This window comes from Chiloscyllium plagiosum, chromosome 28 (assembly GCF_004010195.1).
Source record: "Chiloscyllium plagiosum isolate BGI_BamShark_2017 chromosome 28, ASM401019v2, whole genome shotgun sequence".
Taxonomy (NCBI): Eukaryota; Metazoa; Chordata; class Chondrichthyes; order Orectolobiformes; family Hemiscylliidae; genus Chiloscyllium; species Chiloscyllium plagiosum.
In genome coordinates this window covers 32,948,318-32,973,131 of record NC_057737.1, presented here as the reverse complement: position 1 = coordinate 32,973,131, position 24,814 = coordinate 32,948,318, and the positions used below count along the sequence as shown (strand labels likewise).

General features: G+C 42.1%; 1 protein-coding gene across 1 annotated transcript in view; it reads right to left on the bottom strand.

Annotated features, from left to right (window-relative positions):
- Positions 1 to 24,571, bottom strand: part of LOC122564097 (eosinophil peroxidase-like) — a 38,796-nt gene extending 14,225 nt beyond the window's left edge. Inside the window, exons 1-10 of the mRNA XM_043718658.1 lie at positions 24,497 to 24,571; positions 18,221 to 18,314; positions 16,545 to 16,720; positions 15,690 to 15,822; positions 10,155 to 10,284; positions 8,687 to 8,893; positions 6,922 to 7,276; positions 5,254 to 5,414; positions 2,859 to 3,117; positions 66 to 236 (exon numbers count right to left, since the gene is read on the bottom strand). Of these exons, the coding sequence (XP_043574593.1) occupies positions 66 to 236; positions 2,859 to 3,117; positions 5,254 to 5,414; positions 6,922 to 7,276; positions 8,687 to 8,893; positions 10,155 to 10,284; positions 15,690 to 15,822; positions 16,545 to 16,720; positions 18,221 to 18,314; positions 24,497 to 24,569 (1,759 nt within the window). The 5' untranslated portion in view covers positions 24,570 to 24,571. The remainder of the gene's footprint in view (positions 1 to 65; positions 237 to 2,858; positions 3,118 to 5,253; positions 5,415 to 6,921; positions 7,277 to 8,686; positions 8,894 to 10,154; positions 10,285 to 15,689; positions 15,823 to 16,544; positions 16,721 to 18,220; positions 18,315 to 24,496) is intronic.
- Between the last annotated feature and the right edge of the window lie 243 nt (positions 24,572 to 24,814).

Below are 24,814 nucleotides of genomic sequence, written 5' to 3'. Positions count from 1 at the left end.
TAACTCATATTTTTACAAATTTGCTTTTCAGAGTCAAACTCATCCAGTGTTTGCTTTCTACTTACCTGGGAGTCCATGATCTCGGGAACGCTGCATATTCAGGGAACCCAGGTCCATTCCTAAATGAGCGGTCAGTTCAAACAGTTTCTCTCGCAATTCGTCTGGTAACATCTTGTCCTGTCTCTGTAGTTTGGCTGGTCTGCCCAACAACCCTCGCATGAGGGGATCGACTCCACCTAATACACACAGACACATACACAAAACAAGACTCCTTCATCCATCTCCCAGTTTGACAACATACTGTCTGACATGCAGCTGGTGGTACAGTGAATGATGCTGCACATTAAATATCTCCAACTGAGCAAAACAGGAATATCTGTGACAATGACTATTACCCAATAAAAGCACCATTGAAACTATACCCATAATGAGTTCTTTTACCCTTGAGGCTGAAGTACCTAAACCAACACTGACACAAGGGTAAATGGCAATGCTAGACAGCTGTTCCTCTTGACAGCAGTAAAACAGAGGATAGACCGCTGTTCATTGCATTAAACTGTAACTATTCGTTATCAGGTATCACCCTGCATTAGCATCTGGAATAAATTGAAGAGAAAGTGTAGGACTTCACTTGGAATAATCTCCTGAATTCTGATTGTGCTGAACATTCTCAATAATCTACAGTTGCCCAGAATGGAGATAAAAAGTTCTTCACTACTGAACACAGACTGGAATCCTATCCTTCTCTATAGGGAGAAGTTAGTCATTGATGAATGGTGAATGAATAATGCAAACAATGCAGATCAGAGTCATATTCAGGCACAGAAACCAACCCAACCCAATAACAGCAAGGGTTTGTAAACAAAAACAGAACATTGTGGAAACAGTGATTATTGAGAAGATTTGTAGCTCAGGATGAAGTTGTGGATGTAAGTTTGCTCGCTGAGCTGGAAGGTTTGGTTTCAGACATTTCATCACCATATGCACTAACATCATCAGTGAGCCTTTGGATGAAGCACTGGTGGTATGCCCACTTTTTATTTAGGGGTTCAGGTTTTCTTGAGTTGGTGGCATCATTTCCTATGGTGATGTCATTTCCTATTCTTTTTCTCAAGGGGCGGTAACTGGGATTCAAGTCAATGTGTTTGTTGATAAAGTTCCGGTTGGAGTGCCATGCTTCTAAGAACTCTCACGCGTGTCTCTGTTTGGCTTGTCCTGGCTAGATTTCTGACTGGAGGAGAAAGTGAGGACTGCAGATGCTGGAGATCAGAGCTGAAAATGTGTTGCTGGAAAAGCGCAGCAGGTCAGGCAGCATCCAGGGAATAGGAGAATCGACGTTTCGGGCATAAGCCCTTCTTCAGATTTCTGACTGTTTGTCTGAACAGGTGGAAAACTAGCCACCAGGATATATGAACACCAACTAGCCACAAAAAGACATGACCCACTCTCACTAGTATCTTTACATACAAACGAGGAAGGACACCATTTTGACTGGGACAACACATCCATCCTAGGACAAGCCAAATAGAGACATGCGTGAGAATTGTTAGAAGCATGGCATTCCAACCAGAACTCTATCAACAAACACATTGACTTGGATTCCATACCACCAGTGCTTCATCCAGAGGCTGTTTGATGATGTTGCCTAGTATGGTGATGAAACATCTGTAACTGAACCTTCCAGCTCAGCGAGCAAACCTACATCCATTGTGGAAATACTCAACAGGTCAGGCAGCATCTGTGGAGACAGAAAAACAAAATATTCACTCAGTTTCTCTCTTTTGACATGCTGCCAGATCTGCCGAATATTGCAGCATTTTTTGCTTTGCTTTCCAATTTCCATCATTCAGAATAATCCATTTGTAACTTAGCAACAGATATAATTGTACATTCCATGAAGAATGTGACCTGGCAGGTTCAACCAGAGTCAAGAGGCAAGGTGTGAGACTTGTCAACATTCAGATAACATACTGAAGGCAGCACTGGTAGTAACTAGCTATTATAGAGAGCAAGTGACAAACGTCTGGACTTGCTGAAGTAAGAGGATTTTAATCCAAATCCTTAGGTTAATAAACGTAAAAAGGATGGATTAATATCCCAAGGGTTGATATCCAAACCAAAATGTGCAGGATTTGTTTGAAGTGTGAACAGTCCACCTTATATTTATCTGACTTCAGTATTTAAGTGACTGACTAGAAGATTTGTCCATTTGCATCATTTTATCAGCACCTGAATGTGAATTCTGGGACAAATTCATCAGCCACGGTGAAAGTGATTCTCCTGGTTTTCTGTCAATCACTTTCTCCTGTATCTGCCTGTGCAATACAGCTGGAGAAGAAATAAATCACTTGAATCTCAAAATTGCACACACTGATGTTTTCTATATTCAATAACTACTTGGTCACTGGGGTAATGAAATCTCTGCATATTGAGGCAACTGATGGGAGCTTTCAGACTGTGGCCTTCATCTCAGCAAAACTGTACTATTCATATCCTCCCTTTGGTGTTTCCATCCACATTGGTGTTTCTGTCTGCTGTGCAGGATCCCTAACGAATTCGATTAACTCCAAGCCATGCCTAATCAGTGTATTCAAGACATGTCTAAGGCGACAATCAACGGCTAACCAGCCAATGTAACTCATGTCACTAACTGCTACTTGGAAACAATTAAATGAATAAAATTCAAGAGCTGTCTTTGCACTTCTGGATGTTTTATGCCTTGGAATATGAAGGGGTGACATACATCAGTTTCTAACCCTGAACTAGATTGTTCTGAAGTATCTGTATCAGAAGACTCCAGTCTCACTGCAATCTCTCAGGATGAGATTGCTGCCATCATATTAAAGATTGTTACCTACCTTCCTTGATCAGTCTCCAGGGAGTGAAGAAAGCCTGGTGCAGGTCAAGGCTTTTGAATTGTGGGTGTTCCTGGTAGTTTTCATTAACGCGGAATAGCTTTGGCTGAATGCTGAGATGTCCAAAACGGAAAGCTGCTGTTGCAATTACATTGGCAATACCAGGATCGATAGATTCATCATAGCCTTCATAAGGTGAGAGATATTTCATTGTTGCCTCCTCTCCGATTACCAGGGGAACATAGTCTCTGTGGTTTATTATCTGTAGCAGTGAGAAACGAGAACATTGTTAAAAATCAGTACAACGAGATGTAAAAATAATCCATTTAACAGGGACCATTAAGAGCATTAACAAATTATCTATTTGCCACTGGATATTAAATGGTTACAGCTCTGGCACAGAGAGAAGGATTCGTGTTTTCACCATTGCTGAGGTGTGGGAGTGAGAAGGACTGCAAATTGGCCTTTACCGCAAGATTTTCATGTGAATCAGTCTCATTTCATTAAATACTTACCACAGTACGAAGCAATCATCTGAATTTAACACACTGTGTGACCCCAGATCAGGGCCTCACCACTGACCGAACACGAGGGTGTGCACAGGGCCTCTCCGCTGTCTGAACATGGAGAGGTGGGGGTGTGGAGGGGGGAGATTGGGGCCTCCCCACTATATGAACATGGTGGGGGGGGGAGATCAGGGCCTCCATAGAGTCTGAACACGGGGTGGGTGGGAGGTGGGGAGGGGGTCAGACATCCTTACTGCCAGAACAAGCGTGGGTGGGGGAGGGGGTAGTGTGAGGAGGGCACCCCTTTGCTCCCCCTTACGTTCCTTCCTGTAGGAATTTTAGCCAAAACCCACTGACCATTTCTCATGGCTTTCCTTCTGACTCTTCACGTTGAAGAAACATCTCCTCAGATTTCAACATTTCAACAAGATGGGCAACGTGCTTAGCTGAGTTTTGCCAATTCTGTTCATATTTCTCATAAAAGGTCAGCTGCAACAGTCTTCTTTCAAAGTAAATGAACGTAACTTCATGAATCAAAATCGGAAATTGCTGGTAAAACTCAGCAGGTTTGGCAGCATCTGTGGGAAGAGAGCAGAGTTAATGTTTCAAGTCCAGTGACTCTTCATTAGAACTCAGTCAAAATGTTAGCTCTGCTTTCTTCCCACAGATGCTGCCAGAGTTTCTCCAGCAATTTCTACTTCTGTTTCAGATCTCCAGCATCCGGCGTTCGTTAGTTTATATTATTAACTTCAAAAGTCTTCTTTCTTGATTGCTTTCCTTGCAGCTTCCACCAATGTCCAGGTGACTATACTCTTCAGTACTGAGTTAGATCAGGATGTGGGCAAAACAGGCATGGCAGCATTACAACCCTTTGTTAGAAATACAAAGACCCATCCACTGGTGGACCGGGCAGTGAAGAAGGCTTTTGGCACACTGGCCTTTATCAGTCAAGGCACTGAGTATAGAAGTTGGAAAGTTATGGTGCAATTGTACAGGACATTGTGAGGCTGCTTTTGGAGTATTGTATTTAGTTTTGCTCACCTTGCTTAAGAAGGATGTTACTAAACTGGAAAGACTGCAGAAGAAATGCACAAGGATGTTGTCAGGACTCAATGGTCTGAATTATAGAGGGAGGTTGGACAAGCTAACACTTTTCTCTTTAGAGTCTAGGAGACTGAGGGGGAACCTTCTGAAGTGTATAACATCGTGAGAGGCATGCACTCAGTCTTTTTCCCAGGCTGGGGAATCAATGACCAGGGCAACTAGAGGTTAGAGGGGAAAGAATGAAAGGGAACCTGAGGAGCAATGTTTTGTACACAGAGGATGGCATGAGTATGGAATGAGCCGCCAGCAGAAGTGGTTGAGGCAGGTACGTGAGCAACATTTAAAAGGCATTTGGACAACTATATGGATAGGAAAGGATTAGAAGGATATGGCAAAGCAAAAATGAGGACTGCAGATGCTGGAAATCAGAGTCTAGATTAGAGTGGTGCTGGAAAAGCACAGCACGTCAGGCAGCATCCAAGGAGCAGGTAAATCAATGTTTCGGGCAAAAGCCCTTCATCAGGATGGATATGGGCCAAGTTCAGAGAAATGGGGTTAGCATGGGCAGACATTTTGGTCGGCATGGACCAGTTTGGGCCAAAAGGCCTGTCTCCATGTTGGAGGACTCTATGACTCTATGACATGGTGTAGGGCTAATATCACATGTAGTTCAACCTTGGAGAAGGAAACAGGATTGCTTTTTGAAGGATAGATTTTAAAAATAAAAATAGTGTCTGCTGTTTAGAACAAATATATTAAATTCAGTCCCACAACTTGCTATGATGGGATTTGGAATTTAGTTAGAGAGTTGAATTATTGTGATGTTACCCTAGAGATTTTCTCTGTACCTGCTGAAAGGCTCCCAGGATTTTTCTCGCTTCCTGATAGGTTGTTTCTCCGCTCCAGTGAGGGTTCAGCTTCTTCAACTCTCTCGCTAAACGATTGTGTTCCCGGAGAAACACTGTATGGAAGGTTAATACCCCCAGTTGTTCATTGACACGTACATCCCCTGCGAACAGGATCAGTGTTGGATTTACCATTGTCTTCTTAATGAAGGAGACAGAGACATAGAGAAATATCCAAAAGAACTGTCACTTGAGTATGGATTAGATGGTTCAGGAAGATCAAGAAATCCAGGGATTTAAGGAAGCACAAGCTTGAACCTCAAACAGCATTATACATTCCATTCTAACAACCAGATGGTGTTACCCATTCAATAGAACAACAATGAATCACCCTTAGCAAAGTTTAAGGTGGGTTATCCCATCTGTTTTATGATGTGGCTTACTCAACCTCAGTAACAATCACAGTTGCTTAGAAATCCCCTGTTAGAAATTGCTCCCTTTCTTTCCTCTAGTTTTGAGTCATCTTTCCTGTTTTTATTGTCGTTAGGTGTCATCCCTTCCTTTTCTTTGGCATACAGTTTATTCTCCACACCAGGCTACCACATCACTTGTTTCTTCACACTGCTATCATTGCACTCAGAAAGAAGGAACTCTGCTGTAGGATTGAGACTGGATATATCTTGGAGAAATGTAGAATTGACATTTGATCTTTAGACCCTCTCTTGGTGTAAAGTGTCATCACAGCGTTCATGTCAAAGCATCAGACCTAGGTCCTAACAGTGTCACAACATACTTGATGCCAGATTTGCTTGGAATCTGTAGACTTTCTCTTGATATTATCCCAATACTGACATTAGATTCCTTAAATATACAAAGAGGATGTGAAATGTCTGTTTTCAGTCCCTGTCGCAAAGTAGTGAAGAATCAGAATTATTTTTAGTCAACGTGCACAAGCATTATGACATACCCAGAACTGTTAGGATTTGATCCCAGACTTTTTGGCCCTTTTTGCCACAAAGCCCCGTTATCCCTGTGTAACCTGCAGCTAATTGTTTTGGTGTTAATGCATAGCAATGCGGAATAGGTGTGCTGCTGTTGCTAATGTCATTCCTGGCCCTGCCCTCAATCCACTCCAGAGTATCTGCCTTACCAACATCTAGTTGAGGCAATTTCTGATACCTCAAAGTTTACTTACTCTGCAATCAGATTGGCTGACTTTTTAATCACTTGAGGAACACTCATCCAGTGGGTATTTCTGAGATTCTACACAGGCTACTAAGACATAGTTAGAAACTGAAATATATATATATATAGAGAGAGAGAGAGAGAGAGAGAGAGAGAGAGAGAGAGAGAGCAAGAGAGAGAAAACAGCAGAACCACTGTGGAACTTTGGGGACATATCCTAGAAATTGATCTCTCTATCTGTATCTTTGTCAATATGGTGACTGCTGTTCTTGAAGCTCAGTAAGTGCACACAATCATCAAGTTGGAAGCTTTGGTGTTCATTTCTAGTTAATCAACCAACTTTTGCATCACTGTTGCCTAACACCTTTATATGTAAATTCCTGTGATGTGTGTTAAACAATAGTAAAGCTGGAGCTGTGTATGTAAAAAGAATGTCCCATACAAAAGTGACTTGAGACAGGATTTCTAAATCCAACTGTTACTCACCAGCTATAAAACACGGAGTTGAATTTTCATTGGTTAGACAACTTTCCCCCATACTTCCACAAAGGTTGCTTGAAATGGTGTTAAATGGTAAATATTCTCGCCCATTGTCAGAATATTCCGTGTTGACAGCCATCAGGCCAAGCTCATTAGTGAGGTTTCTGAGTTTGTTGGCCACACAGTCCGTGCTGCCATAGACCTCATTCACATCAATGAAAGCAGTAAGTACGTTCATCTGCTGCCGAGTGTTGACATCACCAAACAATGAGCCCAGCTCACCGCTGCCACACGCAGGAGCTGACCGGATGAATGGCAAGCATATACTCTGGTTCTTGATTCTTGTGTCACCTCGAGGGATCTGTCAGGAAAGGTGCAGAAATCTGTCAAACATAGTTAATTATAAATACATCCAGAGGAATAGAAAGTCTAAGAGGAGCACAGGACTGCTGACTCATCACAGAGAGAGATGACTGGTAGTGAGTATAACATGTGAGTTCCCACAGCTCATTGAAGGGCAACTTTATGGTTGTCAGCCTGACAATTGAACTCATGCTGTTGGTATCACTTGCCTTCAAAAACCAGACAAATTATGGAACTGATCCCTGAGTTTGGAATACGTTGTGAATGTAAATTGGAAGAAAATAGTCTGTCTGGAGTCAGTAAGTTCAGACATTCAGAAACAGTTATTTCTGGTGCAAAGCTTCAATATGGCAGACATTTACTACCCACTGGAGGTATACTGACCATTATAGGTTGTAAATTTTAAATTCTGTCCACGGTTCCCATGCCTAAAAGTGGTATTAAACCTTCACCATATAGAAATAAGAGTCACTCTACCTCTCTGTCAGTTGGCTAAGAGACATCAGCTGCCCTCAGGAACCAGAGACTTATAGTTGGCTTATCACACTAGCAAGCTGCAAATGACAAGGTGGCTTACTCTGAAGTAAATAACACTTGGAGGGTCCTGCAGAGTGGATAAGAAGGATCAGTTTTGTTTTACAGAGAGGTGAATAGCCAGTGCGAAATGATGATGAGAAGGCAGTTGAGGAGGGATCTGCAGCCCCACAGAAGTCCTGGGGATGTGGAACATACTGTCTGAAAGAGTGGTAGAGGCAGAAAACCCTCACTGTTCTTTTTATAAAATGTGTGCTTGAAGGTGAAAAAATATAGAATTGGAAAATGTGATAACGCAATGTTACTTTTTTTGACCAGTACAGATATGACAGCTAAATAGCCTCCCTCTAGTCTGCCCATTTTTAATGTTTCTACATTTCTAAGACAATACATTATTAAAAGTGTCTTTCTGAAATGTGAAGCCTAGAAACATATCTGGTCCCCTGACTGCACAGCTAAAGTGAAACATCATGCTCCAAACCAATCTTCACTGATCCCTACTGCTCTCCCTTCCTGATTCAAATCCAATTGCATAATCTTCTACCAGCTTTGACAGATGAGTAAAGAGTCAAGGAACTCATCTTGAGAAAAATAAGATGGGATCTCCTTAAGATGTAATATAATTCAACACTGTCTCCTTAACAACACAAGGAGAAATTTTAAGCCCAATTCATCCTCTCACCTAATGAAAATAATCCTTCAACTATTCCCATAAAAACATACAATTTGGTCACGGGTGCGTTTTGTGTTTGTGGGATAATTTTGTCCAAGAATACTTGGATAGATTATTGATCCAGGACTTTTTTCATTGTGGTCAGGAAACAGAGCAAAAACTCAAACGCTATTTCAGAATGAAGTTGAACAGAGCTCTCACCCGTATTGGGAAACAGGGATTTCTTTGAACACAGGTTCTTTCACAGTCAATGCCATCATTGAAGGTCTGGATGCTGCCAGAATGAGGGGTTAAACTCATATCGTGATCAATCCACTGACCCCACTGCATAAACAAGTGAGTGACCTCTAAATCATTGACCACGTCTTCATTGCGTGTTCTCAAGATTTTATTGGACACTTCGCGAGCCTGGAGAAGCAGAAAGTATTCATTACAGGAAAACAGGACAAAGGTTAATCTATCATCACACCATCTTTATATCATCATTATGTTTGCAACTAAGGGGGCATTGATTAAACATACTGTTCTTTTTTTTAGATTAGATTAGATTAGATTAGATTACTTACAGTGTGGAAACAGGCCCTTCGGCCCAACAAGTCCACACCCCCCCGTCGAAGCGCAACCCACCCATACCCCTACATTTACCCCTTACCTAACACTACAGGCAATTTAGAATGGCCAATTTACCTGACCTGCACATCTTTGGACTGTGGGAGGAAACCGGAGCACCCGGAGGAGAACGTGCAAACTCCACACAGTCAGTCGCCTGAGGCGGGAATTGAACCCAGGTCTCTGGCGCTGTGAGGCAGCAGTGCTAACCACTGTGCCACCGTGCCGCCCACAAATGTATTTTTCTGTTAATAAAAATATAAAAATATAAAAATTGCGAACAGGCAATTCAACCTCTCAAGCCTGCACTCTCATTTAATCAACCATGGCTGGTCTCATTTTGTGCCCACTGCCCTTAACCTTTTAGCACATTACTAATTAAAAATGTGTCCAACTCTTCCCCAAATTTGCACAGTGTTTTAGCAACCATGGCACTCTGGTTAGCGAATTCCACAGATTCATGTCACTTAGAGAAAAGTAATCCACATTGCTTTTAAATCTGCCACATCTTAGCCTAAAACTATGAACTCTCATTCTTGATTGTCCCATAAGGGGTAAACATCTACTTTTGCATCTTATAGATTGCCTCTCATTCTCCTAAACTCTGGTGAATATAGGCCTAAATTGCTCATTGTCTCTTTGTAAGACAAGTCTTTCATTACTGGAATTAATCTAGCCAACCCTCTAAAGATACAGCTCCAAAGATAGTTCACAGTTGGCTTTTATTCAAGGTCATTTGTGCATCTCTTCATACAACAGTCTTTCTAAGTGTGGCTACAAACCTGCAGCTAGTTTGTACTGCATTAAGGAGCAGCACTTTATTTTGTGGCTGTGCCCTTTAGGAACTGGGCTTTTTCGATACAGAGACAACTTGTTAAAGATTGCTAAAGGATGAAAAAAAGAGCTTCATTCCATCTGACTGGATTGGATTTATTGCTAAGTGAAAGGACACTGTACTAGCACACCCACTGCCTGCTTCCTGGAAGGTGGGGTTCAATACATTTGAGAGTAGGTTTTTCAGTGAACCAGATTTATTTCTGCCTGAAGTGTGCATAGTTACCAGTGGCAGAGTGAATCCTGATACTCGTCTGCTTGGAGTCCAGCCCAGTGGAAGTGAAAACTCATCTTCATAGCGAGGTGGGAGCCATCGGGTGAATGCAATGTGGGATGATCCCAGGCGAGGCTTCCTCCTGGAAATCAGGAAAACAAAACATTCATTTCTTTGCACGCAGGACACCTGATCCAAAAGAAGAAATTAGTTTGAGGGGAACTGGCACAAACAATATCGCAGTAAAGGACTGACAGCAAGTGGCTGTTCGACGTTTTCTGCAGGAATTTTCTTTCAATTAACGTAATAATTAACAAACAATGGCATTAAGTAAAAGTTGTAAATGATTATTGTCCCTGATCTAAACAGCTCAGGGCCAGTTGTTATTTTGGGAAGGATTACCCACCTCACCTACCCACCTTTTCCACTGGTTTCATTAAAAAGGGCAGTCACCTTGGGTGGAGAACAGGGAACCAATTAGCAACTGGTCCTTTCCAGCCACTTACAAACTAATACTCAAAACAGAGATAGATCCAAAACTCACCTCATGGGGGAATATTGGCCACAGATAGAGTCATAGAGTCATAGAGGTGTACAGCATGGAAACAGATGCTTCGGTCCAACCCGCCCATGCCAACCAGATATCCCAACCCAATCTAGTGCCACCTGCCAGCACCCAGCCCATATCCCTCCAAACCCTTCCTATTCATATACCCATCCAACAGCCTCTTAAATGTTGCAATTGTACCAGTGTCCACCACTTCCTCTGGCAGCTCATTCCATACACGTACCACCCTCTGTGTGAAAAAGTTGTCCTGTAGGTCTCTTTTATATCTTTCCCCTCTCACCCTAAACCTATGCCCTCTAGTTCTGGACTCCCCCACCCCAGGGAAAAGACTTTGTCTATTTATCCTATCCTGTCCCTCATAATTTTGTAAACTTCTATTATATCACCCCTCAGCCTCCGATGCTCCAGGGAAAACAACCCCAGCCTGTTCAACCTCTCCCCATAGCTCAAATCCTCCAACCCTGGCAACATCCTTGTAAATATTTTCTGAACCCTTTTAACTTTCACAACATCTTTCTGATAGGAAGGAGACTAGAATTGCATGCAATATTCCAACAGTGGCCAAACCAATGTCCTGTACAGCCACACATGACCTCCCAACTCCTGTACTCAATACTCTGACCAATAAAGGAAAGCATACCAAATGCCTTCTTCACTATCCTGTGACTCCACTTTCAAGGAGCTATGAACCTGCACTCTAAGGCCTCTTTGTTCAGCAATACTCCCTAGGACCTTACCATTAAGTGTTTAAGTCCTGCTAAGATTTGCTTTCCCAAAATGCAGCACCTCGCATTTATCTGAATTAAACTCTATCTGCCAATTCTTAGCCCATTGGCCCATCTGATCAAGATCCTGTTGTAATCTGAGGTAACCCTCTTCACTGTCCACTACACCTCCAATTTTGGTGTCATCTGCAAACTTACTGACTGTACCCCTTATGCTCGCATCCAAATCATTTATGTAAATGACAAAAAGTAGAGGACGCAGGCCTCCAGTCTGAAAAACAACTCTCCACCACCACCCTCTGTTTTCTATCTTTGAGCCAGTTCTGAATCCAAATGGCTAGTTCTCCCTGTATTCCGTGAGATCTAACCTTACTAATCAGTCTCCCATGGGGAACCTTATTGAACGCCTTACTGAAGTCCATACAGATCACATCTACCGCTCTGCCCTCATCAATCCTCTTTGTTACTTCTTCAAAAAACTCAATCAAGTTTGTGAGACCTGACTCCCCATGCACAAAGCCATGTTGACTATCCCGAATCAGTCCTTGCCCTTCCAAATATATGTACATCCCATCCCTCAGGGTTCCCTCCAACAACTTAGTTCCCTAGCTTATTCTTACCACCCTTCTTAAACAGTGGCACCACGTTTGCCAACCTTCAGTCTTCCGGCACCTCACCTGTGACTATCGATGATACAAATATCTCAGCAAGAGGCCCAGCAATCACTTCTCTAGCTTCCCACAGGGTTCTAGAGTACATCTGATCTGGTCCTGGGGATTTATCCACCTTTACCATTTCAAGACATCCAGCACTTCCTCCTCTGTAATCTTGACATTTTGCAGGATGCCACCATCTATTTCCCTACAGTCTATATCTCCCAAATCCTTTTCCATAGTAAATACTGATGGAAAATACTCATTTAGTATCTCCCCCATTTTCTGCTGACCACACAAAGGCCGACTTGCTGATCTTTGAGGGGCCCTATAATCTGCGTGGGGATAAGGATAGACTGAGCAAGTGGGCAAAAAGCTGGCAGATGGAGTCCAATTTAAGGAAGTGTGAGGTCATTCACTTTGTGAGGAAGAGCTGAAAAGCAGACTGTTACTTACATGGAAGACAGAGAGAGACATCAGAAAGGTCCAGTGCAGGGCTGGGTGGGGTGATCTGGATGTTCTCGAACATGAAATACAAGAAGTTAGCATGCAGGAGCCGAAAGTACTTAAGAAGGCAAATGGAATTTTGGTCTTTATTGCTGAGGGGTTGGAGTTTAAAAATAAGGTAAAACTTGTTATAAGCATACAGCGTTCTGTTGAGGCCACACCTGGTATGGCAACTGTACCATTCAAGATTGGACACGGTTGCAGAGAGTGGTGAACTCGGCCTGGACAATCACAAAGGCCAACCTCCCATCTATAGAATCCATCTACCAGGCCTGCTGTCAAGGAAAGGCCGCCAGCATTCTCAAAGATCCATCTCACCCTGGCAATTCTTTTCTACATTGGAGAGAAGGTACAGACGCCTGAACACACGCACCAGCTGGTTTCAAAACAGTTTGTACCCTACTGTTGTTAGAATACCGAATGGACTCATAAACTCTTAGCATTTGCCTGTACCTGTGTTTTGATTTTGCCGCTGTTCACCTATTATTTACTATCTATGCTATTTAACTCTGTGATCTGCCTGTATTGCTTGCAAGACAAAGCTTTTCACAGTGCCTCGGTACACGTGACAATAAATTCAATTCAATTCAATTCACCTAGAGAACTGTGTACAATTTTGGTTCCCTTTTTTAAGGAAGGAATTATTGGCACTAGAGACAATTCAAAACAGATTTAACTGGCAGTTCCTGGGATGAATGCGTTGACTTATTAGGAATGACAAAACATGTTAGACTGTTAATCATTAATATTTAGGAGAATGATCTTATTTAAATATACAAGATTCTGAGGGGCCTTGACAGAATGGTTGGAGAGAAAATGTTTCCACTTATGGGGCTATCTTTAACTAGGCAATATTTTTACAGAATAAGGGGAATCATATAAACTAAAGTGGATGTAAAGGAATTTTTCTTCTGGACAATAGTGAATGCCTGGAAGTCTCAATTGCAGAGAGCTGTTGAGACAAAATCCTTATAAGTACTTAAAGAAGGATTGGATGGAATTTTGTAATATCAGGAGTTCAGGGCACTGAGAAGCTATGTTAGAGGAGTTGAGGCTTGAGGTATATCAGTCATGACATTTTGAATGGTTGACAGGCCTGAGGAAACAAACAGCCTCTTCTTGCTTCTGTTGCTTATCGTTTATAGCTGTTAATTTAGAAGAGGCAAAAGACATTTTATATGTTGCTTAGCCTTGGGATTAAGGTATTAAGGTAAAATTAACCCTTGTCGCAAATGTGGAAGACATCATTTGTAAAAACAACTGCAACAATAGAGATAATATTAGATATTCATCTAACGGGGAGAGAGAGAGAGAGAGATTAAAAATGTTAGGAGATGAAAATAAACTAAAAATGGAGATTGCGCAGCTCAGAAGGAGGAACTGTTCAGTGGCCTAACACTTCCAAATCCTAGACTCATTATTTCCAGAGTCCCTGAAGAATCTCTTCTTATTCACCGAGATGTTGCTGATTAATATGATTGTGAACAAACATAGGGATATCAGCTAACTTTATTCTTGTATCTAGATCTGGTCAGCTTGGATGAGTTGTTTCCATGCCGTACAGCTCTATGACATATGCTTGCTTTGCTTCTATGAAAGCAGGTCCCTTGTCTGGCTTCAATGGTCTGCCTTTGCCCAGAAAAGCCTGAGGAACTTTGAATCTATATTTTTGAAACTTGTCTTCACAATGACAAGCCACTCTGCAATCTTATCTGTCTTTTCCCCTCTATCAGTTCATCTGCTGCTGAAAGGATGTTGTTATCTCAGAATCCACACTTGAAACATACTCTTCAAATTGACAATCCTTCAACCTCAACGCATTTTATCCATTTTCTTTCAGTATACTTCTATGTGACACTTTGGGATAGTTTTCCATGTTAAGGCCACTATATCAATGCAAGTTGCTTTGTCTGAAGCCTGAAATATGGCAGAGTCTGAAAATGCCTTCAGTCTGTAGCATGTGGAGGCTGGAACCTGTCATTACTTTGTGCTGGCTTCTGAAGCTGCTGCTGACCAGTTGTAGGCCTGTCCTTTGCGAGTGTATGAGAAAACATCATCCAATCACCACATGATAAAAGAATGTTGACCATCCCCCGCAGAAATGACAGAAATGAAACACACTCATTTCTTTTATTCAGAAGAGCTAGCTTTCTTCATGGTTTTTTTGTGTGTGCTCATAGTTCACAGTTTATCAACACATGTTAATTAGAATGAAGATAAAGAAATGCAGACATTCATCAAATGCCTCCCTCAGGTGTTGCTATTGCATTGTCAGCTGGATCCAGGTTTCTATTTCACACATAATCTGTAGATCTTCAACTGATGTTATCTCTGGTGCATTGTTTTGAAGAGTTGATCTGAATGTCTTTTCCACACTACAACGTCTCGTGTCTATAGGCGACCAATCCAGTGTGTGTACATTTGGTGGACTGTCCCTTTAAAAGTCCACTCACATGACGTACTGATGACATCACTGAACATTTTGCATGGGAGCAGGGTACTTTAACCTTGATGCCTTCAAAATAAACATCTCCTTCATAAAGCTCCCACTATTAAACACTTTGGCCATTTGTCAATTCAGTACCTTCGTGAAGAATAGCACAACACTGTTCAAACATTCAGTGATTTCAGGAAAAGGACAGTGACAGATGATGTCTAAGTCTATGAAAAAAATAAATAGACACATGAAGAACCCTGACAGCCACACAGGAATCGACATCTTCTAGAACATCTTACCTAGCAAGTGTGGTATACATGATTGTCAATATCGTGGATATTTTCATTGCAGGAATCTCTAATGTAAAGTGGGGTGTGTGGGGTGGGGGGCGGAATGTTGAATGTTTGTGTGTGTTTGTTGGACTGTCACTTTAAGGATCCATTCATGTGATATAATGATGTCATCTGCCATTTCGGGTGAGAAGAGTTTGGCCTAACTTTACCGTCTGTTGAGTAAACAGACAGCAAGGTTAGACCAGATGGCATCATTATATCATGTGATTGGACTCACATGTTCAGCTCCACCTGTTAAATATTTTGACTTCCTGGTCCTTCTTGGAACTTAACAAAATGGTCAGGTAGCAGCATCAGTTCCTACCTGTTGTTGCACACAGAGGTGAAAGTCCTGTATCGGTCTGAAAAACAGTCGTCTTTACATATTGGAGGTTGACGTATGGCCAGACAGCCTGTGACACGTGCAATGGTATCCAGGTCAGCTGGTGTTAATAAATCTGGAGGAAACACACACTCGTTAACCAGTTCTGATCTCTGAGAAATTCACTCATTAATTACACCAGTTAAATAACCAGTTCAATAGGAGTCCCCGTATTTATAGTTGGTAAATTCTTGGTTAGATAACGGTGCAGACATTCACAACACTCCATGTTCTGTCTGTTGCTTTGTACCACTGTGTGGTTTGCTGTTGCACCACTGGGGGTTTGATCTCTGATTCACATAATTATGTATGAGAGACTTTCCCCAGCTCCCAAACAGGCTGCTTCCGGAGATGTTTATGAGAGGACAGCCTCTCACATTGGTCAACAGCTAGAGCTGATACCGAGGAAATCCACCTTGATCCTGCTCTTGCTGAAAGGATGGGACAGACTGACTGCAGAGCATTGGGGCAGGTATCTGACACAAGAAGCAATCCGGTAAAATGCAGGGTAAGCTGCTGAAGATCAGACAGGATATTGCCTCTCGGTTTACTGAATTCAATCATCAAGCGCTGTTCTGCCCTGGCTCACACTCACCCTGACCTCTTCCCGCACCATCCTCCTGCAAACCTGGCTTTTCTGAATCATCCTACATAGCTCAATTTGTTAGGGATTTGTAAAATCACAGGGATTTCTAAAACTAACCCATCATTCACTGGGAACGTTAGAAGGAGGAGACTGGGCCAATGGAAGCCCATCTGTATCTGCTCCAGGTCCCAGTCCCTTGTTCTCTAACTGACCTGTTGCATTCAGTGAGCGTTTGTGGACTCGATGGACATGCTGCTGAATGAGGCGCAGTGTGTTTTCCATGTACTCTGCTGATCGCACTGCAACCCTGGTTGTTGCCACTGGGTGTTTGAAGAAACGCAGGAGGTCACCAGCACTCAAGGATCTTTTGCTCAGATGCTGTTTTTGGCTGGAAAATAATAGACTCAAATCAGACAGAGATAATGAGGGATTCAGATCCTGACTCAGACTACAGCTATCGCATGTTACAACGAACAAGCTCAGTGTTTAAAATCAGTGATGGAGATCCACTCACTGAGCAGTGGCTTCAATAATAGCATGCGTGCACTATGTGCAAGTTTTCTGATGATACAAAGCTGGGGACTAAAGAAAGCTGCAAGGTGGTTGGAAATAAGGCAGCAATAGGTAAAGCAATTGTAGAAGGCTTTGTGTTAAAAGGTGAGAATCATTTTGGCACTCAGAGGGATTTAGGTACCCGAGAGAATGACAAATAGAAAGTACAACAAGCAAGTTTTGAGGTTTTTGACTGATTCGGGATTCTTTGGACTTGAGAGAGATGAGCATTTAATATTGTAGAATTAAACAATCTAGATATTTTAGTGATAGCTTTTCTATTCTAGCTCCGGCTTTTCTTCTATCTCCATCTACTGGTGCTGCTCAATATGGCAGTTTCAAGTGAACGCTACAAATTGCAGCTTTAACATAGTACTGTATCAACACTACACAATAGGGAAGGGAAGTTGTATGCTGGCATTTTGTCCTAAGGGGTTGCATTGTAATATTGTAGAGGTCTTGCTGTAATAGCAGCTGGAGAACCATGCATTTTTCACATGGTTCACAATGGAAAAATGCTGTAATAAAGGCACGCTAATTTGATTCCTAGCATGTGGGCGGCAGGTTGGCACAGTGGTTAGCACCGTTGCCTCACAGTGCCAGAGACCCGGGTTCAATTCCCGCCTCAGGCGACTGACTGTGTGGAGTTTGCACATTCTCCCCGTGTCTGCGTGGGTTTCCTCCGGGTGCTCCGGTTTCCTCCCACAGTCCAAAAACGTGCAGGTTAGGTGAATTGGCCATGCTAAATTGCCTGTAGTGTTAGGGGCAGGGGTAAATGTAGGGGAATGGGTCTGGGTGGGTTGTGCTTCGGCGGGTCGGTGTGGACTTGTTGGGTCGAAGGGCCTGTTTCCACACTGTGAGTAATCTAATCTAATCTAATGTGCTTTGAGAAGAGGGTGAGTAGAATAGGTACATTTTGCTTTGGTCATATATGAACGTAGCATGATATTACAAAAATGTGTATAGTTCTTTAAAGATTGCAAATAAACTGTTTCTGCCACCTGGAGTATCCAGAGCTCAGGTTTATAGGCCCAGAATAAGGTTAGTCGATTACCTCAATACCAGATCTTTGAGTGAATTAGCACACCAAAAAACTGATCAAAGATGGCAGACATGAAATATTCACTTTTTCTCTCTGTACAAAAGCTGCCATACCTGCTGAGTATTTTCAACATGTTCTTTATTTCAAATTGACAGTCTCTACTGAAATTTGCTCTTCACAAAATAAATGTTCTTTGCATTGCGAATATGATAGCCCTTATTCCATATAAATTTTAGGAGTTGAGCTCTTTATAGAGAACCCAACCTGACACTGCTACATAAGCAAAGAACCCACCTAACTCTGGTCTCCTTGTACGCTTTGTCCACCAGTTCAATGGCTTCCCGTACAGCTCTTTGTACAAATGGACTGCCCAAGGATTTGTCGTCATCTACAGTAGAAACACAACACCTCTCAGTCACACAGAATCAGTAGGGACATAAAAGCATTCTTCGACTAAAAGGTTTGGAAAGATTGAGTGAAAAGCTGAATACATGGAAGTATTGTAAAATTGTTAAAGTGAAACTAACAACCTGTTAATGTACTGAAATACTTTTACTTTCTTCTTTAATCTACAGTGTTAGAAAATGAAACAAAAGTAATTTGGGAACAATCGCCATCATTTAAAGAAAATGGTAGGGTACATCTTAAAATCCCATTGATAGAGGGACAGGAGAGGATATGGACGCACAGTCAAAGTTAAATAGAAGCTTTGTACATATTAAGCCATATCCTTCACCAGTATTCTCTGCCACAACTACTCTCCCAAAACATTGGGATTGTCTCAATCTCAACAATTATTTATGTATTAGAATCATTAAAATGGTACAGCCCAGAAGGATAGCATTTGGACCATCTTGTCCATGCCAACCCAAAGTCACCCAGGTGCCCTTTCTAATATCATCTTCTTGCACACGGCCCAAAGCACTGCAGTTTAAAGCAGTTAAAGTGCAAATCTGGGTACTCTTTAAAAGAGTTTCGGGTCTCTGTCACCACCACTAACTCTGCAGTGAATTCCAAATACCCACCTCACTTTACATAAAGAAACTTTCACCTCACATCCGCTCAAATCCTTCTGCCACTCAGTTTGAATCAATGACTCTCGTTTTTGAACTCACTGGGAAGGGAAACAGTTTCCTCCAGTCTATTCTATCTTTCACAATTTTATATATCACCATCATGTCACCCCTCAGTCTTCTCTGTTCCAAGGAAAACAATCCCAAACTCTCCAATCACTCATCATAGCTACAATTCTTCAGCCCTGGCAACACCTTAGTAAATCTTCTCTGCACTCTCTCCAGGCAATTACGTCCTTCCTGTAAGTGGTGACCAGATCTGCACACAATACTCCAGCTGTGGCCTCAGCAGTGTCTTCCATAGTTTCGTCATTATATCCTGACTTTTGTATTCTATATCTCTGCTAATGATGGAGAGATCATTCCATATACCTTCATTACAACTTCCCACAGCCTCCATTAATGATGACCGACTTGACACTGACATGTTTTACAAACCCACCGACTCCCACAGCTACCTGGATTATACCTCTTTCCACCCCACCTCCTGCAAAAATGCCATCCCGTATTCCCAATTCCTCCGCCTCCGTCGTATCTGCTCCCAGGAGGACCAATTCCACCACAGAACACACCAGATGGCCTCCTTCTTTAGAGACCGCAATTTCCCTTCCCACGTGGTTAAAGATGCCCTCCAATGCATCTCGTCCACATCCCGCACCTTCGCCCTCAGAACCCACCCCTCCAACCGTAACAAGGACAGAACGCCCCTGGTGCTCACCTTCCACCCTACCAATCTTCGCATAAATCAAATCATCCGCCGACATTTCCGCCACCTCCAAACAGACCCCACCACCAGGGATATATTTCCCTCCCCACCCCTCTCCGCCTTCCGCAAAGACCGTTCCCTCCGTGACTACCTGGTCAGGTCCACGCCCCCCTACCACCCACCCTCCCATCCTGGCACTTTCCCCTGCCACCGCAGGAACTGTAAAACCTGCGCCCACACCTCCTCCCTCACCTCCATCCAAGGCCCTAAAGGAGCCTTCCACATCCATCAAACTTTTACCTGCACATACACGAATATCATCTATTGTATCCATTGCTCCCGATGCGGTCTCCTCTACATTGGGGAGACTGGACGCCTCCTAGCAGAGCACTTTAGGGAACATCTCCGAGACACCCGCACCAATCAACCACACCGCCCCGTGGCCCAACATTTCAACTCCCCCCCCCACTCTGCCGAGGATATGGAGGTGCTGGGCCTCCTCCACCGCCGCTCCCTCACCACCAGACGCCTTCCACCCCCAACCTCCTCTAGCTTATCTCTCCACGCTTCAGGCTCTCTGCCTTTATTCCTGATGAAGGGCTTTTGCTCGAAATGTTGATTTTACTGCTCCTCAGATGCTGCCTGAACTGCTGTGCTCTTCCAGCACCACTAATCCAGAATCTGGTTTTCAGCATCTGCAGTCATTGTTTTTACCTACCTTCATTACAACCTTACCTACCTGTCCTGTTACCTTGAAGGACCTGTGCACTTGCATGCGCAAGATCTTTCACTTCATCTACGCCTCTCAGTATATTCCCATTTATAGTGTATTTCTGGTTTACTGCTTGACCTACCTCACACTTATCTGAATTGAACACCATCTGCCACTTTCCTGCCCTCTCCACCAATCCGCCTATATAATTTTGGAGCAATTTCTCTGTAGCCTGCAAATTTCCCAATTGTGTCCCTTATGTTCAAGTCCAAATCGTTAATGTATAAAACAAACAGCAAGTGTGCCAACACTGAGCTCTATGAAGCACTATTTGAAACAGCTTTCCATTTGCAAGGGCAGCCATCGATCATTATCCTTTTTTTTGTTATTAAGTTGAATTGAATTTGAATTTAAGTTGACTTTGGATTCAATTTGACATATTACTGTTTGTCCTGTGGGCTTTTACCTTTTTGGCCAGTCTGCCATGTTGGACCTTGTCAAATGCTTTACTAAAATTCATTTCTGCATTACTCTCATTAATTCTTTGAGTCTGTGAGAAGGATGATCAATCAGATTTATAAAGCATGACCTTCCCTTCACAAGAGCTGACTAGTCCATGCCTTTCTAAGTGATAGTTTATCCAATCTCTCAGGATTGATTCTAACAATTTGTCCACTGTTGAAGTAAGATTAAATGGCCTATAATTTATTGGCATTTCCATTGTACCTTTTATAAACAATAGAACACATTTGCATTTCTCCAGTCCCCCCTACACCTCACCTGCGTCTATTGAAGTTTAGAAAATAATCCTCTGTTATTTCCTTCCTGACCATCTTCAATATTCTAGGCAATAATCTATTCAGCTCTGGCGACTTATCCACTTTCAAGGATTCCAATTCCTTGAACACTTCCTCTTGTATTATTATTACCTTGTACAATATTTCACACTACTCCTCTTGGATTACCATATCTGCATCATCCCTTTCCCTTGTGAATACAGAGACAAAATATTGATTTAAAGTTTTTCCCATAATCTCTGCATCTTCACACAAGTTTCCTTCTTCACCTCTGATAGGTCCTACTTTTTCCTTAACTATCCTTTTGCTCTTTATATGCTGGTAAAACATCTTTTTTAGGTTTTCATTTGTCTTGATGGCTAATATTTTTACATGCCCTTGCTCTGATTTCCTTTTTTTTTTAAACTTAATCCCTGTGCTGTCTGTATTCCTATAGGCTTTCTGCAGTGTTAAGTTTTTTTGTGACTATCATAGGCTTTCTTTTTCTGTTTAATCTTGGCCTGTATTTTTGTCATAGTTTTCAGAACTAACAAGCGTCCAAAAGACATAAGTGAAAAGTGTGATGGAATAATCCCCATTTTCCTGGATGGATGCAGCTCTATAAACACTCAAGAAGCTCAAGACTATCCAGACCAAAGCAGCACACCTTCATTGGCACCACATTCACAACCATTGATGTTCATTTCCTATACCGCTGATACACATAGCAGCAGTGTGTGCCGTCTACCAGAGGAACTGTAGAAATTCACCAAGGCTTCTTAGACAGCATCTTCCAAATCCATATCCATTATATCCAGAAGGACAAGGTCAATAGATACAGGGGAACACCATCATCTGAAAGTTCCTCTCCAAGCCACACAACACCCTGACTTGGAAATTTATCACTGTTCTTTCACTGTCATTGGGTCAAAATCTGGAAATAACTTCCTTCACCAAGAAAGCAGCTCATCATTACCTTCTCAATGGTAATGGAAGATATATCGTTTCCTCAGTAAAATCCACATCTCATGACTGAATAAAAAAATTACAACACCTCTTGCCTGCACTGCTGATTAGTGAACTTCTCTCATCTAACAATTATGGCCTCACTGTCTCCCCCTCAATATCAGCCCCAGTCTCACCCTCTAAATGACAGCTCCACCCTGTCAATGACAGCCCAGTTCCTCCGTGTACTGTCAGTAAAAGCCCCTTCCTGTCACACTATCAATCACAACCGTCTCCCCTTTACGCTATCAATCACAATTCTTCCCTTCTGCACATGTTCCTCTCTCCTGCAGAATACAAATTAATTGAACGCATTGACCCATGCTTGTTTCTCCTGTTGTAGCATTTGCTGTAAAATCATTCAAAGTTAATTTGAATTTAGTTAATTCGTAAGCACTGGGTATATCAAGCAGGTAACCAGCAGTCATTGAAGTCATGCAAACAATTCCTGCTCTGTTATAATAATTAATTAATTGACAAGCAGTCACTTGAAAACAGAAATGAGCAATGCATTAAAGCATTCAATTGATCCGCTGCCTTTCTGTGAAAGTTCTGATAAACTGTTCGTTTCCTGTTAGTCATATTCAGTGTCGTGATGTTGGAGGTTAACGTATTGAAATAACTAATCAATTGGCGATTTATATTTATTATCTCATCATGAGTTATGATCCTGTTCAGCTTGTGTGGTAACTTCAGAATAATTTCATCTTGGCATATCCATTTCATCTTTCTGGAGACTTGCAGTGCAGTTATATTGTCCATACTCTGGACTAGAAAGTGAGGATTCAAGGGTTTCCTCTCTTGTACCAGATCTATGTCTGAATAAGTTGATTAAAAATATCAGTCCTTCACATCCTGGGTACATATTACTTTTGCTTGCAGAAAGAAACTCCAAGCTTGAATGTAGCTTACATTTTACTTTAGTGAAACATCTAATGGATCCGAATTTTGCAGAAGTTAATATGACTCATTACTAAACTTACCAATGCCATAAATATCTTTATTTAAAACCTTTTACATTTAAGAAATAAGTAATGAATATCATTTGTCAGATTAAATCCCCTCATTATCATGTATTATTTTTGGCATAACTGTTCATGTCTTTGCTTCAAGCTTACTTATGGCGAGAAATTTCCATTAGCATGTCCTGTCAAGAAAAACTTTGCATTTGTTTAACTATGATTATTAAGAGGCTATTCTATACCATTAACACAGTAGTCTTCTTACATTTGCTTGTCCACTTCCCTAAGCCATTTCCCACAGGACACAGAAACTGTTGCACACCTGATTTAGCCTGAGGCAAAGTGAGGCAAATATGAAGAATTGGGCTCAGTTTAGAACATAGAACGTAGAAAAGTACTGCACAGAACAGGCCCTTCGACCCACAATGTTGTGCCTAGGATTAATCCTAATCTAAAATAAAATAACCTAACATACACATCCCTCAATTCACTGCTGTCCATGTACATGTCCAGCAGTCACTTAAATGCCCCTAATGACTCTGCTTCCACCACCACCGCTGGCAACGTGTTCCATGCATTCACAACTCTCTGCATAAAAAACCTATCTCTGACATCTCCTCTATATCTTCCTCCTAACACCTTAAAACTGTGATCCCTTGTGACAGTCAATCCTGCCCTGGGGAAAGGTCTCTGGCTTTCGACTCTATCCAAGCCGCTCATTACCTTGTATATCTCAATCAGGTCACCTCTATTCCCCCTTCTTTCCAGAGAGAAAAGTCCGAGTTTAGTTAATCTTTCTTTGTAAGACAAGCCCTCCAGTCCAGGCAGCATCCTGGTAAACCTTCTTTGTACCCTCTCCAAAGGCTCCGCACCTTTCCTATAGTAGGGCAAACAGAACTGGACACCATATTCCAAGTGTGGTCTCACCAGGGAGCTGCAGCAAAACATCGCGGCTCTTAAACTCGATTCCCCTGTTAATGAAAGCCAAAACACTAAATGCTTTCTTAACAACCCTATCCACTTGAGTGGCAACTTTGAGGGATCTATGCACTTGAACACTAAAATCCCGCTGTTCCTCCACCTGCCAAGAATCCTGTCTTTAATCCTATATCCAGTATTCAAGTTCGACCTTCCAAAATGCATCGCTTTGCATTTATCCAGGTTGAATACCATCTGCCATTTCTCAGCCCAGCTCTGCATTCTGTCAATGTCTTGTTATAGTCTGCAAATGCCCTTGATACAATCAACGACACCTCCAATCTTTGTGTCATCAGCAATTTGCCCGACTGTACCATGCTAAATGTTAATGATGTGAATTGTTAGTTTAGACTCTTACCTGCATGAGCTTTATCATTCTGAAGCAGGACAAGTGCAGCGAGGAGCACGCACAGAGACCACAGAGGTGCCATTCTGAAAGATCCACATTTAGACAATGTGTCAGGGATTGTACATACAGATCACTGATATAGTAAAACTTGAAGATATAAAGTGAACATTTCTGCAAGGCCATCCATGTTTCACAGTGCAGACTGACATTTTTTAAGAACCCAACAGTGTGGAAACAGGACAATTAGCTCAATAAGTCCATACTGGAATCTAAAGGGGAACCCACCCAGACCCATTCCCTTAATCTATTATAATACATTTCCCCTGG